Source organism: Notolepis coatsorum, assembly GCF_963971535.1.
Source record: "Notolepis coatsorum genome assembly, chromosome: 12".
NCBI classification, from domain to species: Eukaryota; Metazoa; Chordata; class Actinopteri; order Aulopiformes; family Paralepididae; genus Notolepis; species Notolepis coatsorum.
In genome coordinates, this window is record NC_140176.1 from 84,087,168 (window position 1) to 84,112,172 (window position 25,005).

The 25,005-nt window shown below is 36.5% G+C and overlaps 1 protein-coding gene across 1 annotated transcript in view; it reads right to left on the reverse strand.

The window, feature by feature from the left end:
* gcm2 (glial cells missing transcription factor 2) overlaps window positions 1–24,751 on the reverse strand; it is a 34,342-nt gene extending 9,591 nt beyond the window's left edge. Inside the window, exons 1-3 of the mRNA XM_084325918.1 lie at window positions 24,532–24,751; window positions 13,240–13,303; window positions 1,548–1,566 (exon numbers count right to left, since the gene is read on the reverse strand). Of these exons, the coding sequence (XP_084182044.1) occupies window positions 1,548–1,566; window positions 13,240–13,303; window positions 24,532–24,624 (176 nt within the window). The 5' untranslated portion in view covers window positions 24,625–24,751. The remainder of the gene's footprint in view (window positions 1–1,547; window positions 1,567–13,239; window positions 13,304–24,531) is intronic.
* Window positions 24,752–25,005: the final 254 nt, after the last annotated feature.

Sequence of the window (25,005 nt, forward strand, 5' to 3'; positions counted from 1 at the left end):
TGTTTGACTTAACTATTGAACCCTGCATGGGCACCTTAGATCTTATTTGTATGCACATTTATATTTATTGATAATCTATTTACTTTACCAGGGTACATTAAGACTCAGTATGGAGTATTGCACAGTGTACAGAGTAGGTATTTGCTAATATATATATATATATATATATATATATATATATATATATATATATATATATATATATATATATATATATATATATATATATATATTTGTACATGGGTTGACTTAGGATAGAATCTGTATTTTATACGAGGGGGGCTGTACATATTGTGTTATTGTGTTGTTATTAGGGATGTCCGATATTATCGGCCGATATCGGCATTAAAATGTGATATCGGAAATATCTGTATCGTTTTTTATTTTATTTTTTTTACATTACTATAACCTTTATTTACCCAGGCAAGCAAGTAAGAACAAATTCTGATTTTATTTATTGTCAAAAGTATGCATAATGTTTATTTATGAAATTATTAAATTTTGGGGGGGGGGGGGGGGGGGGGGATCCTGCATATATCGGTATCGGTTGATATCGGTTGATATCGGTATCGGAAATTAAGAGTTGGACAATATCGGTATATCGGTATCGGTAAAAAAGCCAATATCGAGCATCCCTAGTTGTTATATTATATATTTATATAGATATTGTATTTCTATTACCTTGCCTGTATCTCCCGCCTCCCTGTGTGCTGCTATAACCCCTGAATCTCCCAAGGGTATTAATAAAGAAATGAAATCTTATTTTATAAAGGTGGCACTGGCTGTTGTTATCTTCCCCTAAAATATAACATAAAGGTGGCACTGGCTGTTGTTATCTTCCCCTAAAATATAACATATAAAGGTGGCACTGGCTGTTGTTATCTTCCTAAAATATACATATAAAGGTGGCACTGGCTGTTGTTATCTTCCCCTAAATATAACATATAAAGGTGGCACTGGCTGTTGTTATCTTCCTCTAAAATATAACATATAAAGGTGGCACTGGCTGTTGTTATCTCCTCTAAAATTTAACATATAAAGGTGGCACTGGCTGTTGTTATCTTCCCTAAAACATAACATATAAAGGTGGCACTGGCTGTTGTTATCTTCCTCTAAAATATAACATATAAAGGTGGCACTGGCTGTTGTTATCTTCCTCTAAAATATAACATATAAAGGTGGCACTGGCTGTTGTTATCTTCCTCTAAAATATAACATATAAAGGTGGCACTGGCTGTTGTTATCTTCCTCTAAAATATAACATATAAGGTGGCACTGGCTGTTGTTATCTTCCTCTAAATATAACATATAAAGGTGGCACTGGCTGTTGTTATCTTCCTCTAAAATATAACATATAAAGGTGGCACTGGGTGTTGTTATCTTCCTCTAAATATAACATATAAAGGTGGCACTGGCTGTTGTTATCTTCCCTAAAATATAACATATAAAGGTGGCACTGGGTGTTGTTATCTTCCCTAAAATATAACATATAAAGGTGGCACTGGCTGTTGTTATCTTCTCTAAAATATAACATATAAAGGTGGCACTGGCTGTTGTTATCTTCCTCTAAAATATAACATAAGGTGGCACATGGGCTGTTGTATCTTCCTAAAATATAACATATAAAGGTGGCACTGGCTGTTGTTATCTTCCCTAAAATATAACATATAAAGGTGGCACTGGCTGTTGTTATCTTCCCTAAAATATAACATATAAAGGTGGCACTGGCTGTTGTTATCTTCCCCTAAAATATAACATATAAAGGTGGCACTGGCTGTTGTTATCTTCCCTAAAATTAACATATAAAGGTGGCACTGGCTGTTGTTATCTTCCCCTAAAATATAACATATAAAGGTGGCACTGGCTGTTGTTATCTTCCCCTAAAATATACATATAAAGGTGGCACTGGCTGTTGTTATCTTCCTCTAAAATATAACATATAAAGGTGGCACTGGCTGTTGTTATCTTCCTCTAAAATATAACATATAAAGGTGGCACTGGCTGTTGTTATCTTCTCTAAAATATAACATATAAAGGTGGCACTGGCTGTTGTTATCTTCCTCTAAATATAACATATAAAGGTGGCACTGGCTGTTGTTATCTTCCTCCTAAAATATAACATATAAAGGTGGCACTGCTGTTGTTATCTTCCTCTAAAATATAACATATAAAGGTGGCACTGGCTGTTGTTATCTTCCTCTAAAATATAACATATAAAGGTGGCACTGGCTGTTGTTATCTTCCTCTAAAATATAACATATAAAGGTGGCACTGGCTGTTGTTATCTTCCCTAAAATATAACATATAAAGGTGGCACTGGCTGTTGTTATCTTCCTCTAAAATATAACATATAAGGTGGCACTGGCTGTTGTTATCTTCCCTAAAATATAACATATAAAGGTGGCACTGGCTGTTGTTATCTTCCCTAAAATATACATATAAAGGTGGCACTGGCTGTTGTTATCTTCCCTAAAATATAACATATAAGGTGGCACTGGCTGTTGTTATCTTCCCTAAAATATAACATATAAAGGTGGCACTGGCTGTTGTTATCTTCCCTAAAATATAACATATAAAGGTGGCACTGGCTGTTGTTATCTTCCCTAAAATATAACATATAAAGGTGGCACTGGCTGTGTTATCTTCCCTAAAATATAACATATAAAGGTGGCACTGGCTGTTGTTATCTTCCCTAAAATATAACATATAAAGGTGGCACTGGCTGTTGTTATCTTCCCTAAAATATAACATATAAAGGTGGCACTGGCTGTTGTTATCTTCCCTAAAATATAACATATAAAGGTGGCACTGGCTGTTGTTATCTTCCCTAAAATATAACATATAAAGGTGGCACTGGCTGTTGTTATCTTCCCTAAAATATAACATATAAAGGTGGCACTGGCTGTTGTTATCTTCCCTAAAATATAACATATAAAGGTGGCACTGGCTGTTGTTATCTTCCTCTAAAATATAACATATAAAGGTGGCACTGGCTGTTGTTATCTTCCCTAAAATATAACATATAAAGGTGGCACTGGCTGTTGTTATCTTCCTCTAAAATATAACATATAAAGGTGGCACTGGCTGTTGTTATCTTCCTCTAAAATATAACATATAAAGGTGGCACTGGCTGTTGTTATCTTCCCCTAAAATATAACATATAAAGGTGGCACTGGCTGTTGTTATCTTCCTCTAAAATATAACATATAAAGGTGGCACTGGCTGTTGTTATCTTCCCTAAAATATAACATATAAAGGTGGCACTGGCTGTTGTTATCTTCCTCTAAAATATAACATATAAAGGTGGCACTGGCTGTTGTTATCTTCCCCTAAAATATAACATATAAAGGTGGCACTGGCTGTTGTTATCTTCCCCTAAAATATAACATATAAAGGTGGCACTGGCTGTTGTTATCTTCCCTAAAATATAACATATAAAGGTGGCACTGGCTGTTGTTATCTTCCCTAAAATATAACATATAAAGGTGGCACTGGCTGTTGTTATCTTCCTCTAAAATATAACATATAAAGGTGGCACTGGCTGTTGTTATCTTCCTCTAAAATATAACATATAAAGGTGGCACTGGCTGTTGTTATCTTCCTCTAAAATATAACATATAAAGGTGGCACTGGCTGTTGTTATCTTCCCTAAAATATAACATATAAAGGTGGCACTGGCTGTTGTTATCTTCCCTAAAATATAACATATAAAGGTGGCACTGGCTGTTGTTATCTTCCCTAAAATATAACATATAAAGGTGGCACTGGCTGTTGTTATCTTCCTCTAAAATATAACATATAAAGGTGGCACTGGCTGTTGTTATCTTCCCTAAAATATAACATATAAAGGTGGCACTGGCTGTTGTTATCTTCCCTAAAATATAACATATAAAGGTGGCACTGGCTGTTGTTATCTTCCTCTAAAATATAACATATAAAGGTGGCACTGGCTGTTGTTATCTTCCCTAAAATATAACATATAAAGGTGGCACTGGCTGTTGTTATCTTCCCTAAAATATAACATATAAAGGTGGCACTGGCTGTTGTTATCTTCCTCTAAAATATAACATATAAAGGTGGCACTGGCTGTTGTTATCTTCCTCTAAAATATAACATATAAAGGTGGCACTGGCTGTTGTTATCTTCCTCTAAAATATAACATATAAAGGTGGCACTGGCTGTTGTTATCTTCCCTAAAATATAACATATAAAGGTGGCACTGGGCTGTTGTTATCTTCCCTAAAATATAACATATAAAGGTGGCACTGGCTGTTGTTATCTTCCTCTAAAATATAACATATAAAGGTGGCACTGGCTGTTGTTATCTTCCCTAAAATATAACATATAAAGGTGGCACTGGCTGTTGTTATCTTCCCTAAAATATAACATATAAAGGTGGCACTGGCTGTTGTTATCTTCCCTAAAATATAACATATAAAGGTGGCACTGGCTGTTGTTATCTTCCTCTAAAATATAACATATAAAGGTGGCACTGGCTGTTGTTATCTTCCCTAAAATATAACATATAAAGGTGGCACTGGCTGTTGTTATCTTCCCTAAAATATAACATATAAAGGTGGCACTGGCTGTTGTTATCTTCCCTAAAATATAACATATAAAGGTGGCACTGGCTGTTGTTATCTTCCTCTAAAATATAACATATAAAGGTGGCACTGGCTGTTGTTATCTTCCCTAAAATATAACATATAAAGGTGGCACTGGCTGTTGTTATCTTCCTCTAAAATATAACATATAAAGGTGGCACTGGCTGTTGTTATCTTCCCTAAAATATAACATATAAAGGTGGCACTGGCTGTTGTTATCTTCCCCTAAAATATAACATATAAAGGTGGCACTGGCTGTTGTTATCTTCCTCTAAAATATAACATATAAAGGTGGCACTGGCTGTTGTTATCTTCCTCTAAAATATAACATATAAAGGTGGCACTGGCTGTTGTTATCTTCCCTAAAATATAACATATAAAGGTGGCACTGGCTGTTGTTATCTTCCTCTAAAATATAACATATAAAGGTGGCACTGGCTGTTGTTATCTTCCTCTAAAATATAACATATAAAGGTGGCACTGGCTGTTGTTATCTTCCCTAAAATATAACATATAAAGGTGGCACTGGCTGTTGTTATCTTCCCTAAAATATAACATATAAAGGTGGCACTGGCTGTTGTTATCTTCCCCTAAAATATAACATATAAAGGTGGCACTGGCTGTTGTTATCTTCCTCTAAAATATAACATATAAAGGTGGCACTGGCTGTTGTTATCTTCCCTAAAATATAACATATAAAGGTGGCACTGGCTGTTGTTATCTTCCCTAAAATATAACATATAAAGGTGGCACTGGCTGTTGTTATCTTCCCCTAAAATATAACATATAAAGGTGGCACTGGCTGTTGTTATCTTCCCCTAAAATATAACATATAAAGGTGGCACTGGCTGTTGTTATCTTCCCCTAAAATATAACATATAAAGGTGGCACTGGCTGTTGTTATCTTCCCCTAAAATATAACATATAAAGGTGGCACTGGCTGTTGTTTTCTTCCCCTAAAATATAACATATAAAGGTGGCACTGGCTGTTGTTATCTTCCCCTAAAATATAACATATAAAGGTGGCACTGGCTGTTGTTTTCTTCCCCTAAAATATAACATATAAAGGTGGCACTGGCTGTTGTTATCTTCCCTAAAATATAACATATAAAGGTGGCACTGGCTGTTGTTATCTTCCCCTAAAATATAACATATAAAGGTGGCACTGGCTGTTGTTATCTTCCCCTAAAATATAACATATAAAGGTGGCACTGGCTGTTGTTATCTTCCCTAAAATATAACATATAAAGGTGGCACTGGCTGTTGTTATCTTCCCCTAAAATATAACATATAAAGGTGGCACTGGCTGTTGTTATCTTCCCCTAAAATATAACATATAAAGGTGGCACTGGCTGTTGTTATCTTCCTCTAAAATATAACATATAAAGGTGGCACTGGCTGTTGTTATCTTCCCTAAAATATAACATATAAAGGTGGCACTGGCTGTTGTTATCTTCCCTAAAATATAACATATAAAGGTGGCACTGGCTGTTGTTATCTTCCCTAAAATATAACATATAAAGGTGGCACTGGGTGTTGTTATCTTCCCTAAAATATAACATATAAAGGTGGCACTGGCTGTTGTTATCTTCCCTAAAATATAACATATAAAGGTGGCACTGGCTGTTGTTATCTTCCCTAAAATATAACATATAAAGGTGGCACTGGCTGTTGTTATCTTCCCTAAAATATAACATATAAAGGTGGCACTGGCTGTTGTTATCTTCCCTAAAATATAACATATAAAGGTGGCACTGGCTGTTGTTATCTTCCCTAAAATATAACATAAAGGTGGCACTGGCTGTTGTTATCTTCCCTAAAATATAACATATAAAGGTGGCACTGGCTGTTGTTATCTTCCTCTAAAATATAACATATAAAGGTGGCACTGGCTGTTGTTATCTTCCTCTAAAATATAACATATAAAGGTGGCACTGGCTGTTGTTATCTTCCCTAAAATATAACATATAAGGTGGCACTGGCTGTTGTTATCTTCCTCTAAAATATAACATATAAAGGTGGCACTGGCTGTTGTTATCTTCCCTAAAATATAACATATAAAGGTGGCACTGGCTGTTGTTATCTTCCTCTAAAATATAACATATAAAGGTGGCACTGGCTGTTGTTATCTTCCTCTAAAATATAACATATAAAGGTGGCACTGGCTGTTGTTATCTTCCCTAAAATATAACATATAAAGGTGGCACTGGCTGTTGTTATCTTCCCCTAAAATATAACATATAAAGGTGGCACTGGCTGTTGTTATCTTCCCTAAAATATAACATATAAAGGTGGCACTGGCTGTTGTTATCTTCCCTAAAATATAACATATAAAGGTGGCACTGGCTGTTGTTATCTTCCCTAAAATATAACATATAAAGGTGGCACTGGCTGTTGTTATCTTCCCTAAAATATAACATATAAAGGTGGCACTGGCTGTTGTTATCTTCCCTAAAATATAACATATAAAGGTGGCACTGGCTGTTGTTATCTTCCCTAAAATATAACATATAAAGGTGGCACTGGCTGTTGTTATCTTCCCTAAAATATAACATATAAAGGTGGCACTGGCTGTTGTTATCTTCCCTAAAATATAACATATAAAGGTGGCACTGGCTGTTGTTATCTTCCCTAAAATATAACATATAAAGGTGGCACTGGCTGTTGTTATCTTCCCTAAAATATAACATATAAAGGTGGCACTGGCTGTTGTTATCTTCCCTAAAATATAACATATAAAGGTGGCACTGGCTGTTGTTATCTTCCTCTAAAATATAACATATAAAGGTGGCACTGGCTGTTGTTATCTTCCCTAAAATATAACATATAAAGGTGGCACTGGCTGTTGTTATCTTCCTCTAAAATATAACATATAAAGGTGGCACTGGCTGTTGTTATCTTCCCTAAAATATAACATATAAAGGTGGCACTGGCTGTTGTTATCTTCCCTAAAATATAACATATAAAGGTGGCACTGGCTGTTGTTATCTTCCTCTAAAATATAACATATAAAGGTGGCACTGGCTGTTGTTATCTTCCCTAAAATATAACATATAAAGGTGGCACTGGCTGTTGTTATCTTCCTCTAAAATATAACTATAAAGGTGGCACTGGCTGTTGTTATCTTCCTCTAAAATATAACATATAAAGGTGGCACTGGCTGTTGTTATCTTCCCTAAAATATAACATATAAAGGTGGCACTGGCTGTTGTTATCTTCCCTAAAATATAACATATAAAGGTGGCACTGGCTGTTGTTATCTTCCCTAAAATATAACATATAAAGGTGGCACTGGCTGTTGTTATCTTCCCTAAAATATAACATATAAAGGTGGCACTGGCTGTTGTTATCTTCCCTAAAATATAACATATAAAGGTGGCACTGGCTGTTGTTATCTTCCCTAAAATATAACATATAAAGGTGGCACTGGCTGTTGTTATCTTCCCTAAAATATAACATAAAGGTGGCACTGGCTGTTGTTATCTTCCCTAAAATATAACATAAAGGTGGCACTGGCTGTTGTTATCTTCCTCTAAAATATAACATATAAAGGTGGCACTGGCTGTTGTTATCTTCCTCTAAAATATAACATATAAAGGTGGCACTGGCTGTTGTTATCTTCCCTAAAATATAACATAAAGGTGGCACTGGCTGTTGTTATCTTCCTCTAAAATATAACATATAAAGGTGGCACTGGCTGTTGTTATCTTCCCTAAAATATAACATATAAAGGTGGCACTGGCTGTTGTTATCTTCCTCTAAAATATAACATATAAAGGTGGCACTGGCTGTTGTTATCTTCCTCTAAAATATAACATATAAAGGTGGCACTGGCTGTTGTTATCTTCCCTAAAATATAACATATAAAGGTGGCACTGGCTGTTGTTATCTTCCCCTAAAATATAACATATAAAGGTGGCACTGGCTGTTGTTATCTTCCCTAAAATATAACATATAAAGGTGGCACTGGCTGTTGTTATCTTCCCTAAAATATAACATATAAAGGTGGCACTGGCTGTTGTTATCTTCCCTAAAATATAACATATAAAGGTGGCACTGGCTGTTGTTATCTTCCCTAAAATATAACATATAAAGGTGGCACTGGCTGTTGTTATCTTCCCTAAAATATAACATATAAAGGTGGCACTGGCTGTTGTTATCTTCCCTAAAATATAACATATAAAGGTGGCACTGGCTGTTGTTATCTTCCCTAAAATATAACATATAAAGGTGGCACTGGCTGTTGTTATCTTCCCTAAAATATAACATATAAAGGTGGCACTGGGTGTTGTTATCTTCCCTAAAATATAACATATAAAGGTGGCACTGGCTGTTGTTATCTTCCCTAAAATATAACATATAAAGGTGGCACTGGCTGTTGTTATCTTCCCTAAAATATAACATATAAAGGTGGCACTGGCTGTTGTTATCTTCCTCTAAAATATAACATATAAAGGTGGCACTGGCTGTTGTTATCTTCCCTAAAATATAACATATAAAGGTGGCACTGGCTGTTGTTATCTTCCTCTAAAATATAACATATAAAGGTGGCACTGGCTGTTGTTATCTTCCCTAAAATATAACATATAAAGGTGGCACTGGCTGTTGTTATCTTCCCTAAAATATAACATATAAAGGTGGCACTGGCTGTTGTTATCTTCCTCTAAAATATAACATATAAAGGTGGCACTGGCTGTTGTTATCTTCCCTAAAATATAACATATAAAGGTGGCACTGGCTGTTGTTATCTTCCTCTAAAATATAACATAAAGGTGGCACTGGCTGTTGTTATCTTCCTCTAAAATATAACATATAAAGGTGGCACTGGCTGTTGTTATCTTCCCTAAAATATAACATATAAAGGTGGCACTGGCTGTTGTTATCTTCCCCTAAAATATAACATATAAAGGTGGCACTGGCTGTTGTTATCTTCCTCTAAAATATAACATATAAAGGTGGCACTGGCTGTTGTTATCTTCCTCTAAAATATAACATATAAAGGTGGCACTGGCTGTTGTTATCTTCCCTAAAATATAACATATAAAGGTGGCACTGGCTGTTGTTATCTTCCTCTAAAATATAACATATAAAGGTGGCACTGGCTGTTGTTATCTTCCCTAAAATATAACATATAAAGGTGGCACTGGCTGTTGTTATCTTCCTCTAAAATATAACATATAAAGGTGGCACTGGCTGTTGTTATCTTCCTCTAAAATATAACATATAAAGGTGGCACTGGCTGTTGTTATCTTCCCTAAAATATAACATATAAAGGTGGCACTGGCTGTTGTTATCTTCCCTAAAATATAACATATAAAGGTGGCACTGGCTGTTGTTATCTTCCCTAAAATATAACATATAAAGGTGGAACTGGCTGTTGTTATCTTCCCTAAAATATAACATATAAAGGTGGCACTGGCTGTTGTTATCTTCCCTAAAATATAACATATAAAGGTGGCACTGGCTGTTGTTATCTTCCTCTAAAATATAACATATAAAGGTGGCACTGGCTGTTGTTATCTTCCCCTAAAATATAACATAAAGGTGGCACTGGCTGTTGTTATCTTCCCTAAAATATAACATATAAAGGTGGCACTGGCTGTTGTTATCTTCCTCTAAAATATAACATATAAAGGTGGCACTGGCTGTTGTTATCTTCCTCTAAAATATAACATATAAAGGTGGCACTGGCTGTTGTTATCTTCCCTAAAATATAACATATAAAGGTGGCACTGGCTGTTGTTATCTTCCCCTAAAATATAACATAAAGGTGGCACTGGCTGTTGTTATCTTCCTCTAAAATATAACATATAAAGGTGGCACTGGCTGTTGTTATCTTCCTCTAAAATATAACATATAAAGGTGGCACTGGCTGTTGTTATCTTCCCTAAAATATAACATATAAAGGTGGCACTGGCTGTTGTTATCTTCCTCTAAAATATAACATATAAAGGTGGCACTGGCTGTTGTTATCTTCCCTAAAATATAACATATAAAGGTGGCACTGGCTGTTGTTATCTTCCCTAAAATATAACATATAAAGGTGGCACTGGGTGTTGTTATCTTCCTCTAAAATATAACATATAAAGGTGGCACTGGCTGTTGTTATCTTCCTCTAAAATATAACATATAAAGGTGGCACTGGCTGTTGTTATCTTCCTCTAAAATATAACATATAAAGGTGGCACTGGCTGTTGTTATCTTCCTCTAAAATATAACATATAAAGGTGGCACTGGCTGTTGTTATCTTCCCTAAAATATAACATATAAAGGTGGCACTGGCTGTTGTTATCTTCCTCTAAAATATAACATATAAAGGTGGCACTGGCTGTTGTTATCTTCCCCTAAAATATAACATATAAAGGTGGCACTGGGTGTTGTTATCTTCCCCTAAAATATAACATATAAAGGTGGCACTGGCTGTTGTTATCTTCCTCTAAAATATAACATATAAAGGTGGCACTGGCTGTTGTTATCTTCCCCTAAAATATAACATATAAAGGTGGCACTGGCTGTTGTTATCTTCCTCTAAAATATAACATATAAAGGTGGCACTGGCTGTTGTTATCTTCCTCTAAAATATAACATATAAAGGTGGCACTGGCTGTTGTTATCTTCCCTAAAATATAACATATAAAGGTGGCACTGGCTGTTGTTATCTTCCCTAAAATATAACATATAAAGGTGGCACTGGCTGTTGTTATCTTCCTCTAAAATATAACATATAAAGGTGGCACTGGCTGTTGTTATCTTCCCTAAAATATAACATATAAAGGTGGCACTGGCTGTTGTTATCTTCCCCTAAAATATAACATATAAAGGTGGCACTGGCTGTTGTTATCTTCCCCTAAAATATAACATATAAAGGTGGCACTGGCTGTTGTTATCTTCCCTAAAATATAACATATAAAGGTGGCACTGGCTGTTGTTATCTTCCTCTAAAATATAACATATAAAGGTGGCACTGGGTGTTGTTATCTTCCCTAAAATATAACATATAAAGGTGGCACTGGCTGTTGTTATCTTCCTCTAAAATATAACATATAAAGGTGGCACTGGCTGTTGTTATCTTCCCCTAAAATATAACATATAAAGGTGGCACTGGCTGTTGTTATCTTCCTCTAAAATATAACATATAAAGGTGGCACTGGCTGTTGTTATCTTCCCTAAAATATAACATATAAAGGTGGCACTGGGTGTTGTTATCTTCCCTAAAATATAACATATAAAGGTGGCACTGGCTGTTGTTATCTTCCTCTAAAATATAACATATAAAGGTGGCACTGGCTGTTGTTATCTTCCCCTAAAATATAACATATAAAGGTGGCACTGGCTGTTGTTATCTTCCTCTAAAATATAACATATAAAGGTGGCACTGGCTGTTGTTATCTTCCCCTAAAATATAACATATAAAGGTGGCACTGGCTGTTGTTATCTTCCTCTAAAATATAACATATAAAGGTGGCACTGGCTGTTGTTATCTTCCTCTAAAATATAACATATAAAGGTGGCACTGGCTGTTGTTATCTTCCCCTAAAATATAACATATAAAGGTGGCACTGGCTGTTGTTATCTTAAGGTGGCACTGGGTGTTGTTATCTTAAGGTGGCACTGGGTGTTGTTATCTTAAGCTGGCACTGGGTGTTGTTATCTTAAGGTGGCACTGGGTGTTGTTATCTTAAGGTGGCACTGGGTGTTGTTATCTTAAGGTGGCACTGGGTGTTATTATCTTAAGGTGGCACTGGGTGTTGTTATCTTAAGGTGGCACTGGGTGTTGTTATCTTAATTTTTTCCTTTTTTTTTTTTTAAATGTAATATTATTTTTTCTTTTTACATGTTTTGGCCTTAAATTGTTTCAAAATATCAGTAATTTCTGAAAATAAGTTACAAAAGTTAAAAAAAAGTATGCGTTTTGGAAAGTAGCTCTTTGTTTGATTATCATAAAAAAGTGTTTTCTGTGCAGAGATGTCGACATCGGTGGATGTCGGTGCCGGCCAGAATCGGTGGATGTCGGTGCCGGCCAGAACAGCAATATTAATGTCGGTTATCGGTATCGGCCACCATTTTCACATCGGTGCATCACTATTCTTTTGGATGTTATAATTTTTTCTTTATTGTTTCTGTCTGTTTAATTGTATTGTCTGAGATGTTTGTAAATCAAAAATGCAAATAAAAATATAAGTTAAAAAAAAAAAGGTGGCACTGGGTGTTGTTATCTTAAGGTGGCACTGGGTGTTGTTATCTTAAGGTGGCACTGGGTGTTGTTATCTTAAGGTGGCACTGGGTGTTGTTATCTTAAGGTGGCACTGGGTGTTGTTATCCTTCCATGGATGGAAACAGATTAAAATTAGAATCAGAACCAGATAGGATGTTAGAGGCCTCTGCTCCTGAAACATGTTACCAATATAAAATATAGAATATAAAATAGAAATGCTGTATATAAAAAGAGAAATTAGGAAATGATTGATCTCTCCCAGTAATTATCAGCAATAGAAAATGAATACATAAATGTAAAAAAAAATCTATTTAGAACATATTGTAAAGATGTTCAGAATCAGAAAGGTTGTACTTTTGTAGATGATATTGTAACAATGTAATAATGTATCAGAGGTTAGGGTTAGGTTTAGTCTATTACCGTTGTAAATGAAACGGACATATCCATCAGTCCACTCCTGGAAGGGGTCAAACTGTTTGGTGTCCTGTGGAAACATACAGGAGACAATCATTCAAAATATGTTAGAATTTATACGTATTGTTTTGAGTTGTTTCTAAATAAAAGGGACATTATCCATCTGTCTTCTGAGGTAAATAAAAGCATGAATTATTTGTTTCTTCATAATGAAGTGACCTGCTTTAAAGAATAGATGTATTAGTATATCTGATGTACTGAACATGTTTCAAATTGGGAACAATCGATAACATACAACAGATAACAACAATGAACAATAACATACAACAGATAACAACAACAACAATAATAATAATAATAATAATAATAATAATAATAATAATAATAATAATAATAATAATAATAATAATAATAATAATAATAATAATAATAATAATAATAATAATAATAATAATAATAATAATAATAATAATAATAATAATAATAATAATAATAATAATAATAATAATAATAATAATAATAATAATAATAATAATAATAATAATAATAATAATAATAATAATAATAATAATAATAATAATAATAATAATAATAATAATAATAAAAAAATACTGGTCTAAACAAGAACAGATCTATTAATATATCTGATGTACTGAACATGTTTCAAATAAGGGACTGATTTACTGAACAAACACATTCTAATATGTATCTGATTCTGTTGTGAATAAAAAATCTGTCATGATTAATATGTTTAACTAGATTATATTATTAGATTAAAAGGTATATCAATAAATGAATGAATGGATGAATTAATTAATTATGCCACCTAAGTGGCCCATCTCATATGGGATTACAGGACACCATTATAAAAGCCTGAGGGACAGAGCTTCTGACAGAGAAAGCCCACAGCCTCGTACAAACACAACCTAACTAACCTCCAGACAGTACAAAAATATGTAGTGAGGTGAGGGGCCTGGGTAACAGGTGGATCGATATATGCTCATATTAGCTTAAATTAAGACCCTGTCACTATCTGTGTAATGGGTGGATATACAGGTCTATATTAGCTTATATTAAGACCCTATCACTACCTGAGTAACATGTGGATAGATAGACATCCATATTAGTTTATATTAAGACCCTAATACTACTTGAGTAACAGGTGGATATATATACAACGGCATGCAAATTTCTCGATTCTGATTGGCTGAAACAGTCAAGTTACACGTGGGTATTTGTAATAACCCCACGCTCTTGGTTCCAGGACCCGCCCACAACCGCATTACTATCACTCCGCCATGCGAGTTTTTAGAAGTGAAAGCAAGATGGCGGACACGCCGGACAGTAAACGTTACGAAAAGGATATGTTGATAGGGTCATAAAGACTAAATGAAAAACGATTCTGTCACGGCGAATGTGTTAGTTTCTTAAACAATGTTGGATGATGTAATTGATGGGTCATGAGTCATTGTGGAACAAAATAAAAATCACGCGAATTGATTGATTGATTGATTAATTGCACATTTTATTACTGTCTGCCTTGTTTCCAACTGGTTAAGTTTAGGCACTCTTTCGAAGTCGCTCTCTTTCGAAGTTGGTTAAGGTTAGAGTTTGTCTTTAGAGCAGGGCGATAGACCACCAGCCCTGATTCCAAACTCTAACCTTAACCAACTTCGAAAGAGAGCGACTTCGAAAGAGTGCCTAAACTTAACCAGTTGGAAACAAGGCGGACAGTAATAAAATTAGCAATCAATCAATCAATCAATTCAATAAGCCACGCTCACTTAAAACAGTGCACCTCCCAGCTGTTTCTATAAAAAGTAGGTTTAAAAAAAAAAAAAAAAATCTTATAGGGCAAAGAAAACTTTTTTTTATTTGTTTTACCTACTTTCTATAGAAGCATCTAAGAATGAAGTTATATAGAAAGTAGGTTCAAAACAAAAGAAAAGTTGGATGTGTTAGTTTGTTGGATGTCTAGTTGAAAGACAGTTGGATGTGTTAGTTTGTTGGATGTCTTAGTTGAAAGACAGTTGGATGTGTTAGTTTGTTGGATGTCTTAGTTGAGAGACAGTGAGAACAGTTGGATGCACTTCCGAGCTGCTTCCACATGGAGGCAACTTCTCTTTTTTTTGGGGGGGGGACTACTTTTTCTGCGGATGGTTTTTTCAATAAATCTTCAATTAATGTGTGTTTATTGTATAGCAATAAGGTTGGATGAATGCGCCAGTTGTATAAAAGCCATTATTACATGGCGTTTTCACATTCGCCGAAATGCTTGCTTGTGATTGGTCAATAGCCCCCCGACAGCGGTCATTATTTTTCAATAATGACCGCTGTGGGACAATAATGACCGATGTGCGCAGCTGTTCGCAATCAAGCCCACATCAGTGCAGCAAATCAGACACACCTGCCGCGGCTGCACTGACAGCGGAGTGTGTGTAGATTACAGCGGAGCCAGAACAGAGGCTGCCCGCGATAATAATAATCACTTTATTTGGGCTGACACTGACAGAGCCACAGAACAACTGCGATTTGTCAAATGAATTAGGTATATTGTTAGTAAGTTAGCCATGTAATAAGCGGGATAATGTATAGCTTTACTCGGTCATTGTCGCAAAATAATTGACCTTCACTGACGTTTAAAACACCTCGCCGAAGCGGCTCGGTATTTTAAACTACGTGTCGGTCAATTATTTTGCGACAATGACCTCGTAGCTATACATTATCCCCTACTTACACCACGTGCAGTCGTGGGTTGTGAGAATTAGACCATGCCTAGGGGGGTCTAACGACCACCCCTAGGCATGGTCTAATTCTCACAACCCACTCCTGCACGTGATGTAATGCTTTAATCCATATTAGTCTGTGTAGTATGTTGGTAGATAGAGGCTTATATTAGCTTATATTAAGACCCTTTCACTACCTCAAGATAGAGATTATGTAACGTCCCACCGGTCCATGGACTTTTCTCCCCTGCTCTACCTCTCCCCGTTCCTGTATGTGTGTTCCTTGTATTTCTGTCCCTTAGTGTTCTTTCCCTTCTCTCTCTCTTGATCTCTCTCTCTCTTTCTTGCTCTTCTTTGTTACGGTTTGGGTAGGTGTGTTGGACCCAGGTGCAGTGCAGAACGGATAGACGAGAGGGCAGGTGTTGATTCTCAAACAAAGGTTACTTATTTATTATTGATTGACAACGGCGTAAAAACAAAAGGGGAGAAATCAAGTCTCCAAAAACACGATACAGTGATATAAACTTTTACATAACGAATTGACACAGCACCAAAAAGGGGGAAAGCAAAGGGGAGACATCAAGTCTCCAAAAACACTGAGGAGAGCAAAACCCCAAACGTTACACTTCTTCATGTTCCCCTGTTAGTCTAGTGTTACTGTCCTTGTCTTGTATTAGGTTCACTGTTTTAGTCTTAGTGTTTGTAGTTACTGTCTGGTATTAGGTTCTCCGTTTAGTGTTTTGTAATCTGCTTGTTTTGTCCCAGTGTTTGGTGTTTGTCTTGTCGTCCATAGTTGTAGTTCGTTGTGCTGTTTCTTGTAGTTCTTTGTCAGTCTGTTTCCCCTCCCAGGTGTCTCCATGTGTAATCATCCCAGGTGTTTCTCGTTTGTCATTTGTTCCTGTGTATTTGAGTTCCTTGTTTCCTGTTCTCTGTGTCAGTCCATTGTCGATGTTGCACTGTCCATGTTTCACGTTCCATGATGTTTCACGTTCCATGTTTTAAGTTCTATGTTTCAAGTAGGTGTTCCCCGTGTTAGATGTTAGCGTTTAGAGATAATTATTTTGTTTTCCTTTTTCCCCTCTTCCAGTGTTTACTGAGAGGTTTTGTTTTATTGTTAGTTTTATGTACCCTCGTTTCTGTTTTGAGATTTGTTATTAACCCCTTTCACTACAACACTACAGAAGGTTAACCTTCTGTAGTGTGGTACTACCGTCTGTAGTGTGATAGTCAGTGATGCGTTGCTCATGGGACGGGGTTGCACGCCGTGTAACCAAAGTTGTGAGCAGAAGCGCGTGCACGCACATGCACGGATGTGCATGCGCGTGCACACAGGAATGCGCTGCACTCGACTGATGCGCCAACTCGCCAAGTACCCACCTGGCTACTTTGCATATCAATAGCGCCGGTCGTCAGGTGTTACATTCCATTCGTAGAGGCAATTAGGCACTGGCTTTAGTCTGTCCTTATGCGAGGGAACATTTATGCGCATGTGCGGAAGCGCGCACACGCCCCCGGGAGCGTGCGTGCACGTGGCATCATTAGCGTGCGTGCAACCAGTGTTGATATGAGCAACGCAAAACTGGTGATAGTAAAGGGTTAACCTTCTGTAGTGTGGTAGTGAAAGGGTTAACCTTCTGTATTGTCGCAGTGAAAGGGTTAACCATTTGGTAGTGTGGCAGTGAAAGGGTTAAAAACCCTTGGACTTGCTGCCCGCCTCAACTTGTCTGCTCTTGGGTCCTGTTACACCACCACATTGTGACAGATTATGCTGCATCTTGATTATAATTATTATAGAGATTTATTTTATTATTGTTATTTATCTAACCAGGTATGTCTCATTGAGAATAAGAATCTCTTTAGCAAAAGACCTAACAAAACAACAGCATGTAAATTACAGATGCTACAACATAAAACAAATGCAGAATAAATACATAATAATACATACATAATATCATACAAAACACATAAAAGTCAAGTGTTCAGTCCCTTTGGTACAGGTGAGATGAGTGTAGACTATAGCTGACAATGATGCCTGATATGATGGTGCACAGATAGGAGGGGAGCAAACCAAGAATGGACTAAATGTGGGCCAATTCGCCTTGGTGTAGCTACAAGGTACGGTGATGTGTGAGTTTTTCAGCCAGTCACAAGCCTCAGTGAACTATCATAGATAGTGTCTTAACATACGTAAACACTGGACAGATGCATTCATATGAAGCAGACAGGACTTTAGAGGGGCAGGTGCTATAATATAGTGAGGGGACGTGCACAGGACTTTAGAGGGGCAGGTGCTATAATATAGTGAGGGGACGTGCACAGGACTTTAGAGGGGCAGGTGCATGCTCAAAGCTTGAAAAGGGCACTGGGCTTTTTGCACGTACGAAGCGAGCGTGTGTAGGGCGCGAGCCCGACAAATATTGAATATTGAACTATAATAATCAGTGCAGGAGCTCACTTATCCTTGAAAGACATCTATCACTGACTTAAACTTGAAAAAGAAACTCATAAAAAATACTTGGCATAAAAATGGCACTTTTTTATGGGGCACAAAAGGGCAGGTGCTCAAGCACCCTTTAGGCTCTATGTGTGCACGTGCCTGGTGATGGTAAAAACATAGAAGCAACCAATCTCTTCCCTGATTAAATGAAAAAGCAGGCCTTGTACTGTATGTAGATTATGGTAAATTAACTGCATTTATATAGCGCTTTTATCCAAAGCAATTTACAATTTATGCCTCACATTCACCCATTCACTCACACATTCACACACCGATGGCGGAGACGACCATGCAAGATGCCAACCTGCTCAACTGGAGCAGTTACGGGTTAGGTGTCTTGCTCAAGGACACTTCGACACACTGCCGCAGGAGGAACCAGAATCGAACCGGGAACCTTCAGACTGGATGGGTCAAATGTGAGGAACAAATTGTAAAGCGCTTTGGATAAAAAGCGCTATATAAATGCAGCCATTTACCATTTATATTGTATCATTTGTGGTAAGTTGGAGAGTATTTGGTGATTTACTGTAACAAAGCCTTATGTAGGTCCATAAAAGAACCACCCCACATTTGTCCAGATTCAATGTACAGTAATGACCTCAAGGAAATAGCAGCCATTTCAGTTGAATGATTTGTCCTGAACCCAAATTGCATGGGATGCAGCAGCAACGCTTTAACCCTTTCACTACCACACTACCAAATTGTTAACCCTTTCACTGCAACAATACAGAAGGTTAACCCTTTCACTGCCACACGACAAAGGGTTAACCGTCTGTCGTGTGGTAGTGAAAGGGTTAACCTTCTGCAGTGTGGTAGTGAAAGGGTTCAAATCAAGATGAAAAGATAAATTGTTACTGAATCATGTATAACATGTATCAATCATGCAAGTCTTGGGACCGCCCCTGATCACCAGGTGGGGCTGATATTCAATTTAGTTCACTTCCCGTATAAAAAGACGTCAGTGTTGTGTTGTCTTCATGCTTGAAGAAGACCGGAAGGGTCGAAACGTTGCATCTGCCTTTTTGTCAATTAAAACACCTTGGAACTACAAATAGGTTGCGAGCCCCGCTTTGTCCTATCAAATCAAAATGTGCCATCAACTGTTCAACTACTTTTTTGACTTTGTCTTTGAGATGGCAGGGAGGATACGTTTGGGCCCAAGGCACACCACAGGTCAAAACCAGAAGCTCAATGTGCACCAACTTATATAGCCGCACTGTCACAGTAATCAATTATGCAGATTGTCTCAAATGTCATTATTATATTGCCATTAGAAACATTTCCCCTGTATGGTACACTGACAAAAGATTACATCTGAAAGTAGCAATGACATCACTAGTCAAAGATATGTGGACCTGTTTATATGAATCAAGAGCTTCGAGACAATTGTGCCACACATTATTGTTCAGATTAACCCTTTCACTACCACACTACCGTGAGTCTGCCTCAGGGCAGCTCTGGCTGCAATTGTAGTTTACCACCACCGGTATGACTGTGTATGAACGAATAATGGACTCTGTAAGCGCTCTGGGGTCAGTGGGGTGTCATGAAGAGCGCTACTGTATATAAATCCAATCCATTATTATTATTATTATTATTATTATTATTACACTACCAAATGGTTAACCCTTTCACTGTGACAATACAGAAGGTTAACCCTTTCACTGCCACACGACAAAGGGTTAAATAACAACAGCAAAGATAATTGACAATAATAATAAGCCAATGTATGTTGTGATTTGGGGATGATATATCAAGGCCAATGACTGATGGTAAATGGTAAATGGTAAATGGCTGCATTTATATAATAGCTTTTATCCAAAGCGCTTTACAACTTGTTCCTCACATTTTGACCCATTCACTCACACATTCACACACCGATGGCAGAGGCAACCATGCAAGATGCCGACCTGCACATCGGGAGCAATTAGGGGTTAAGTGTCTTGCTCAAGGACACTTCGACACGCTGGCCGGGAGGAGCGGGAATCGAACCTGGGAACCTCCGGATTCCCAGACGACTGCTCTATACTTCCTGAGCCACTGTCGCGCCTGATGCAGCACTGACGCAGTAAGAAAGGTATGCCTTGTTGAAACATAGATTAGAAAACAGTGCAATGTCAAGAACAGTACTAGAGATTGACTGAATTTGTGGATATATAATTTAGAAAATGAATACATTTCATAAATATTATCTGGTTGTCCTGAAATTCCACTTGATCTTGCTTCATCACCGGTTAAGATCTGATTTAGATTACATTATTATAGAGATTATACTGTAGATAGATTACATAGTATATAACTACCACCATCAAAGGGAAGTGGAAGGGCATACCCTTAGGAAGGACTCAAACAACATCACTAGACAGTCCTTGGACTACAACCCGCAGGGGAAGAGGAAAGCCGGTAGGCCGAGAAACACCTGGAGACGTTCCACACTCCATGACCTAAAGAACATCGGAGTGAGCTGGCAAGAAGATGGGGAGCTCTGGTGGACGCTCTATATGCCCCCCAATGGGGTAAAGAGGATTAAGTAAAAAAAAGTAAGATAGATTGTATTATTATAGAGATTATACTGTATATAGATTATATTATTATAGAGAATATACTGTATCAAGATATATTATATTATTACATAGTAATAACATTAACATATTACATTACATGGTGCAAAGATGTCAACTTGGCCACTCTGACACACCTTACAAACAGCCATGTTACATTAGAACCAAACAGGCTATAAATATAATATAGAAATAGAAGAAACTGCAAGAAATGTTCAGGCTTCACCAAGGACAGGAACATACACACACACACACACACACACACACACACACACACACACACACACACACTCACATGCACACACACGCACACACATTTGAAATGTTTATTTATGTCCACATGAACGGAAGTACAAGGAAGCCTCATACAAAGGACATGAACACTGCCAGTGCAGTCAGAAAGTATGAAAGAACAGCCAGTTACAAAGTGCATGGACGGCAGAACACTGTTTACAGTATGGCTGAACTACTTGTCAGACACATCGGACACGAATCATGGGTAAAGGAAACAACGCCTCCTCCAAATCGAGCGGATTCCTATAATAGCTGATACTGAGCAGTATACCTTGCTATTACACTTTGGTTAGAAAGGCTTCTTCTAAGCTGTAATCAAAAGTACACACACACACACACACACAGGGTTAAACTAATTTACTCTCATAACTGTCAAACTAACCGGGCCATCTTACCCCAGTTTACCCTACGTCTTATAGTTTTCTATATAATCATATTAATTGATCTATAATAACAATAATGGTTATATGAATATATTAATAATGGTAATAATAATAATGGTTCACACATTGAGGTGAAGCCGGTCTGAAGGTGCATCGCTGTATGTTAAGACTGGACTAACAGACAGACAGACAGACAGACAGACAGACAGACAGACAGACAGACAGACAGACAGACAGACAGACAGACAGACAGACAGACAGGCAGACAGACAGACAGACAGACAGACAGACAGACAGACAGACAGACAGACAGGCAGGCAGAAGGACATTACTTGGCATATCCCTCCTAGTTAAACATACACACAGTCCCCCATACATATGATTGTATTTTGTCAGAGAGAGAGAGAGAGAGAGAGAGAGAGAGAGAGAGAGAGAGAGAGAGAGAGAGAGAGAGAGAGAGAGAGAGAGAGAGGGATATTCTAGGCCCTATTCTTTTTTTTAAACTATTTAGATCTAAATATGGTCCCCTAAATTACCCATATATAGGCTTGGTTTGATAATAATAATAATAATAATATAATTAGAATATGTATCATCTATTAACTACAGCTCTTGTCACACAGAAAGGCAGGACTCTATAGGCTTTCACCTGATGTATCCCCTGATAGCTTGGCCCTATAGCCCAAATAATAACATTATTATTACTATTATTATTGTTATTATTTGTATTATATTTGTTATTTGTTTATGTATTATTATTATTATTATTATTATTATTATTATTATTATTATTATTATTATTATTATTATTATTATTATATGCTTTTACTTTTTATACATATTTTATTTTGAAGTCAAAAGGCCTTTTGGGACAGACATTTAAATGATTCCATGTTGTTTATTTTATGTCATCCCTCCCAACATGAAACAACTAATAATAATAATGTTATTTTAATTCATAAAAATGTCTATATGTTCACTAGACAAATTAATTAATAGTATTATCACGATGTTTCATGACCATCAATATAGTGCAATGTCACAGTAAATTGGTTAATTTGAATTACAATTCCCAGTGTTTGCCTACCAAGATGGCTGTGATAAAATACTATGAATATGTCTAGTTGATTTGAATGAAGGTTCTATTTATTATTTATTTATTATCATTGATTATCGATCATATCTGACATCATCTGCTACTAATAATACTGCAATATAATTAAAGACTACTAAAGTAATACTATAATACTACAATCTAATTATGACAGCAAAAGAAATAGGCCACTAAGAATACAATCTAATTATAATAGCAAAATAAATGGGCCAAGAATATAATTTAATTATAATAGCCAAATAAATAAGCCACTAAGAATACAATCGAATTATAATAGCAAAATAAATAGGCCACTAATCGAATTATAACAGCAAAATAAATAGGCTACTAAGAATACAATCTAATTATAACAGCAAAATAAATAGGCTACTAAGAATACAATCTAATTATATCATATCATATAATAGTATGACAGAATAAATAGATTAGAATAGCCTATAACCAGGGTTTCCCATTAAATTCTGCTGAACAGAAATGTTTCAATTAACTAGATTATGAGAAGAGGATGAGACACAGAACAAGCACATCGCTGACACATCCTCTTCTTAAACAAAATACTCAATAAAATAAAATGAACCTCCAGGACAGAATAGTAATTTATTTGTATTCGCTATAATAGTTATTGTCGATTAATTCATTAAATCATTAATTCATTAAATCTTCATAAAATCTTTCATTCAAATGTATCTTTAACCATTGATGTTACGAAACGTATTATTGTTGCTGTTGTTGTTGCTGTCAATAGTACTAGTAGTAGAAGTAGTAGTAGGAGTAGTAGTGGTAGTGGTGGTATAGCAGTAGTATGGGGTGACAGTGTATATAGGTAGAACTGGTCATCTGGTAATCGGAAGATTCCAGGTTCGATTCCGGCTCCTCCCGTCAGCGTGTCGCAGTGTCCTTCAGCAGCAAGACACTTGACCCCCTAACTGCTCCAGTTGAGCAGGTTGGCACCTTGCAAGGTCGCCTCGGTGAATGTGAGGCATAAATTGTACAGCGTTTTGGATAAAAGCACAATATAAATGTAGTAGTAGTAGTAGTACTGTAGTAGTAGTAGTAGTAGTAGTAGTATCAATAGTAGTAATAGTAGTATAGTAGTAGACGTATATATTAACCATCTGTCTGTCAGATTCATACTGATTTAAACCTCTGTAACTCAACTGAACCAGAGATGAGTAACTTGTCTCTGATATGCCGCTCAGATAATTGACACATATTGTCCGTCACTTCCGTCTTTAAAAATACATTTAGAATCCTACTTCAGCTCTATAGATTTTATTTAGATAATCTCCGCCATCATCACCAGGCACGTATATTATATAACGTCCTAAACTTTGAAAAATATATGTATAATATACTTATGTAAATACAAATAATAATTTTTTTTTTTTTTTTTTTTTTTTTTTTTTAAGATATATGTTGGAAGTTCCAGGGACATAACGGAAAACGACGTGTCCGTTTGTTGGTAGAAATAATAATAATAATAAAAATAATAGTAATAACTTGGATTTATATAGCGCCTTTCAAGAACCCAATGATGCTTTGCAGGCAACAAAAAAGACACATAAGGCATCAACTAAATTATAATAATAACAATAAATAAATGGAATGTCCCATTAGAGCTGTTAATCATAGTTAACCAGTGGGTTAATATCCTGTTAATTAGGTTAGTTAAGGTAATGTAGTTAACTGGTTAGTCCTAGGGTATAGGGTTAGTTAGTCCTACCTGCGGTAGTTTGGGGTCGTTGATGTCCCAGGTTAACTTCATACCGACTGAACACACACAGTCCGCCTCCTCGCGCTCCTCCGGTTTGGACATCTTCTGTCGCGCTCCGCGGTAGATTTATTTCAGCCACATTAAAAAAAACTGTATTCCTTTTAAATTGAAACGTTAAAAGGAAGAGGAAAAACGCATCCAAATCATTTGGAATGGGGGGGGGGGGGGGGGGGGGGGGCGTTCCAGGAAAGATTTTAAATCCACAGCAGACCAAATCAAAGTTTAAAAAACTATTAAGGAAATCTTCAGTCTGTCAGTAAGCTACCGGTTCGCTTGGGGTTTTAAAACAGGACGCGTTCTATCCGGTTAAATGAGGTTGAACAACCAAAGTAAAAACGGCAATGCAAGTTAAAAGGAATAAAGTTAAATCTAAATTAAATGCGTTCGTTTTCTTATAAATAAACGTGAAATTCGGCCGTTGTC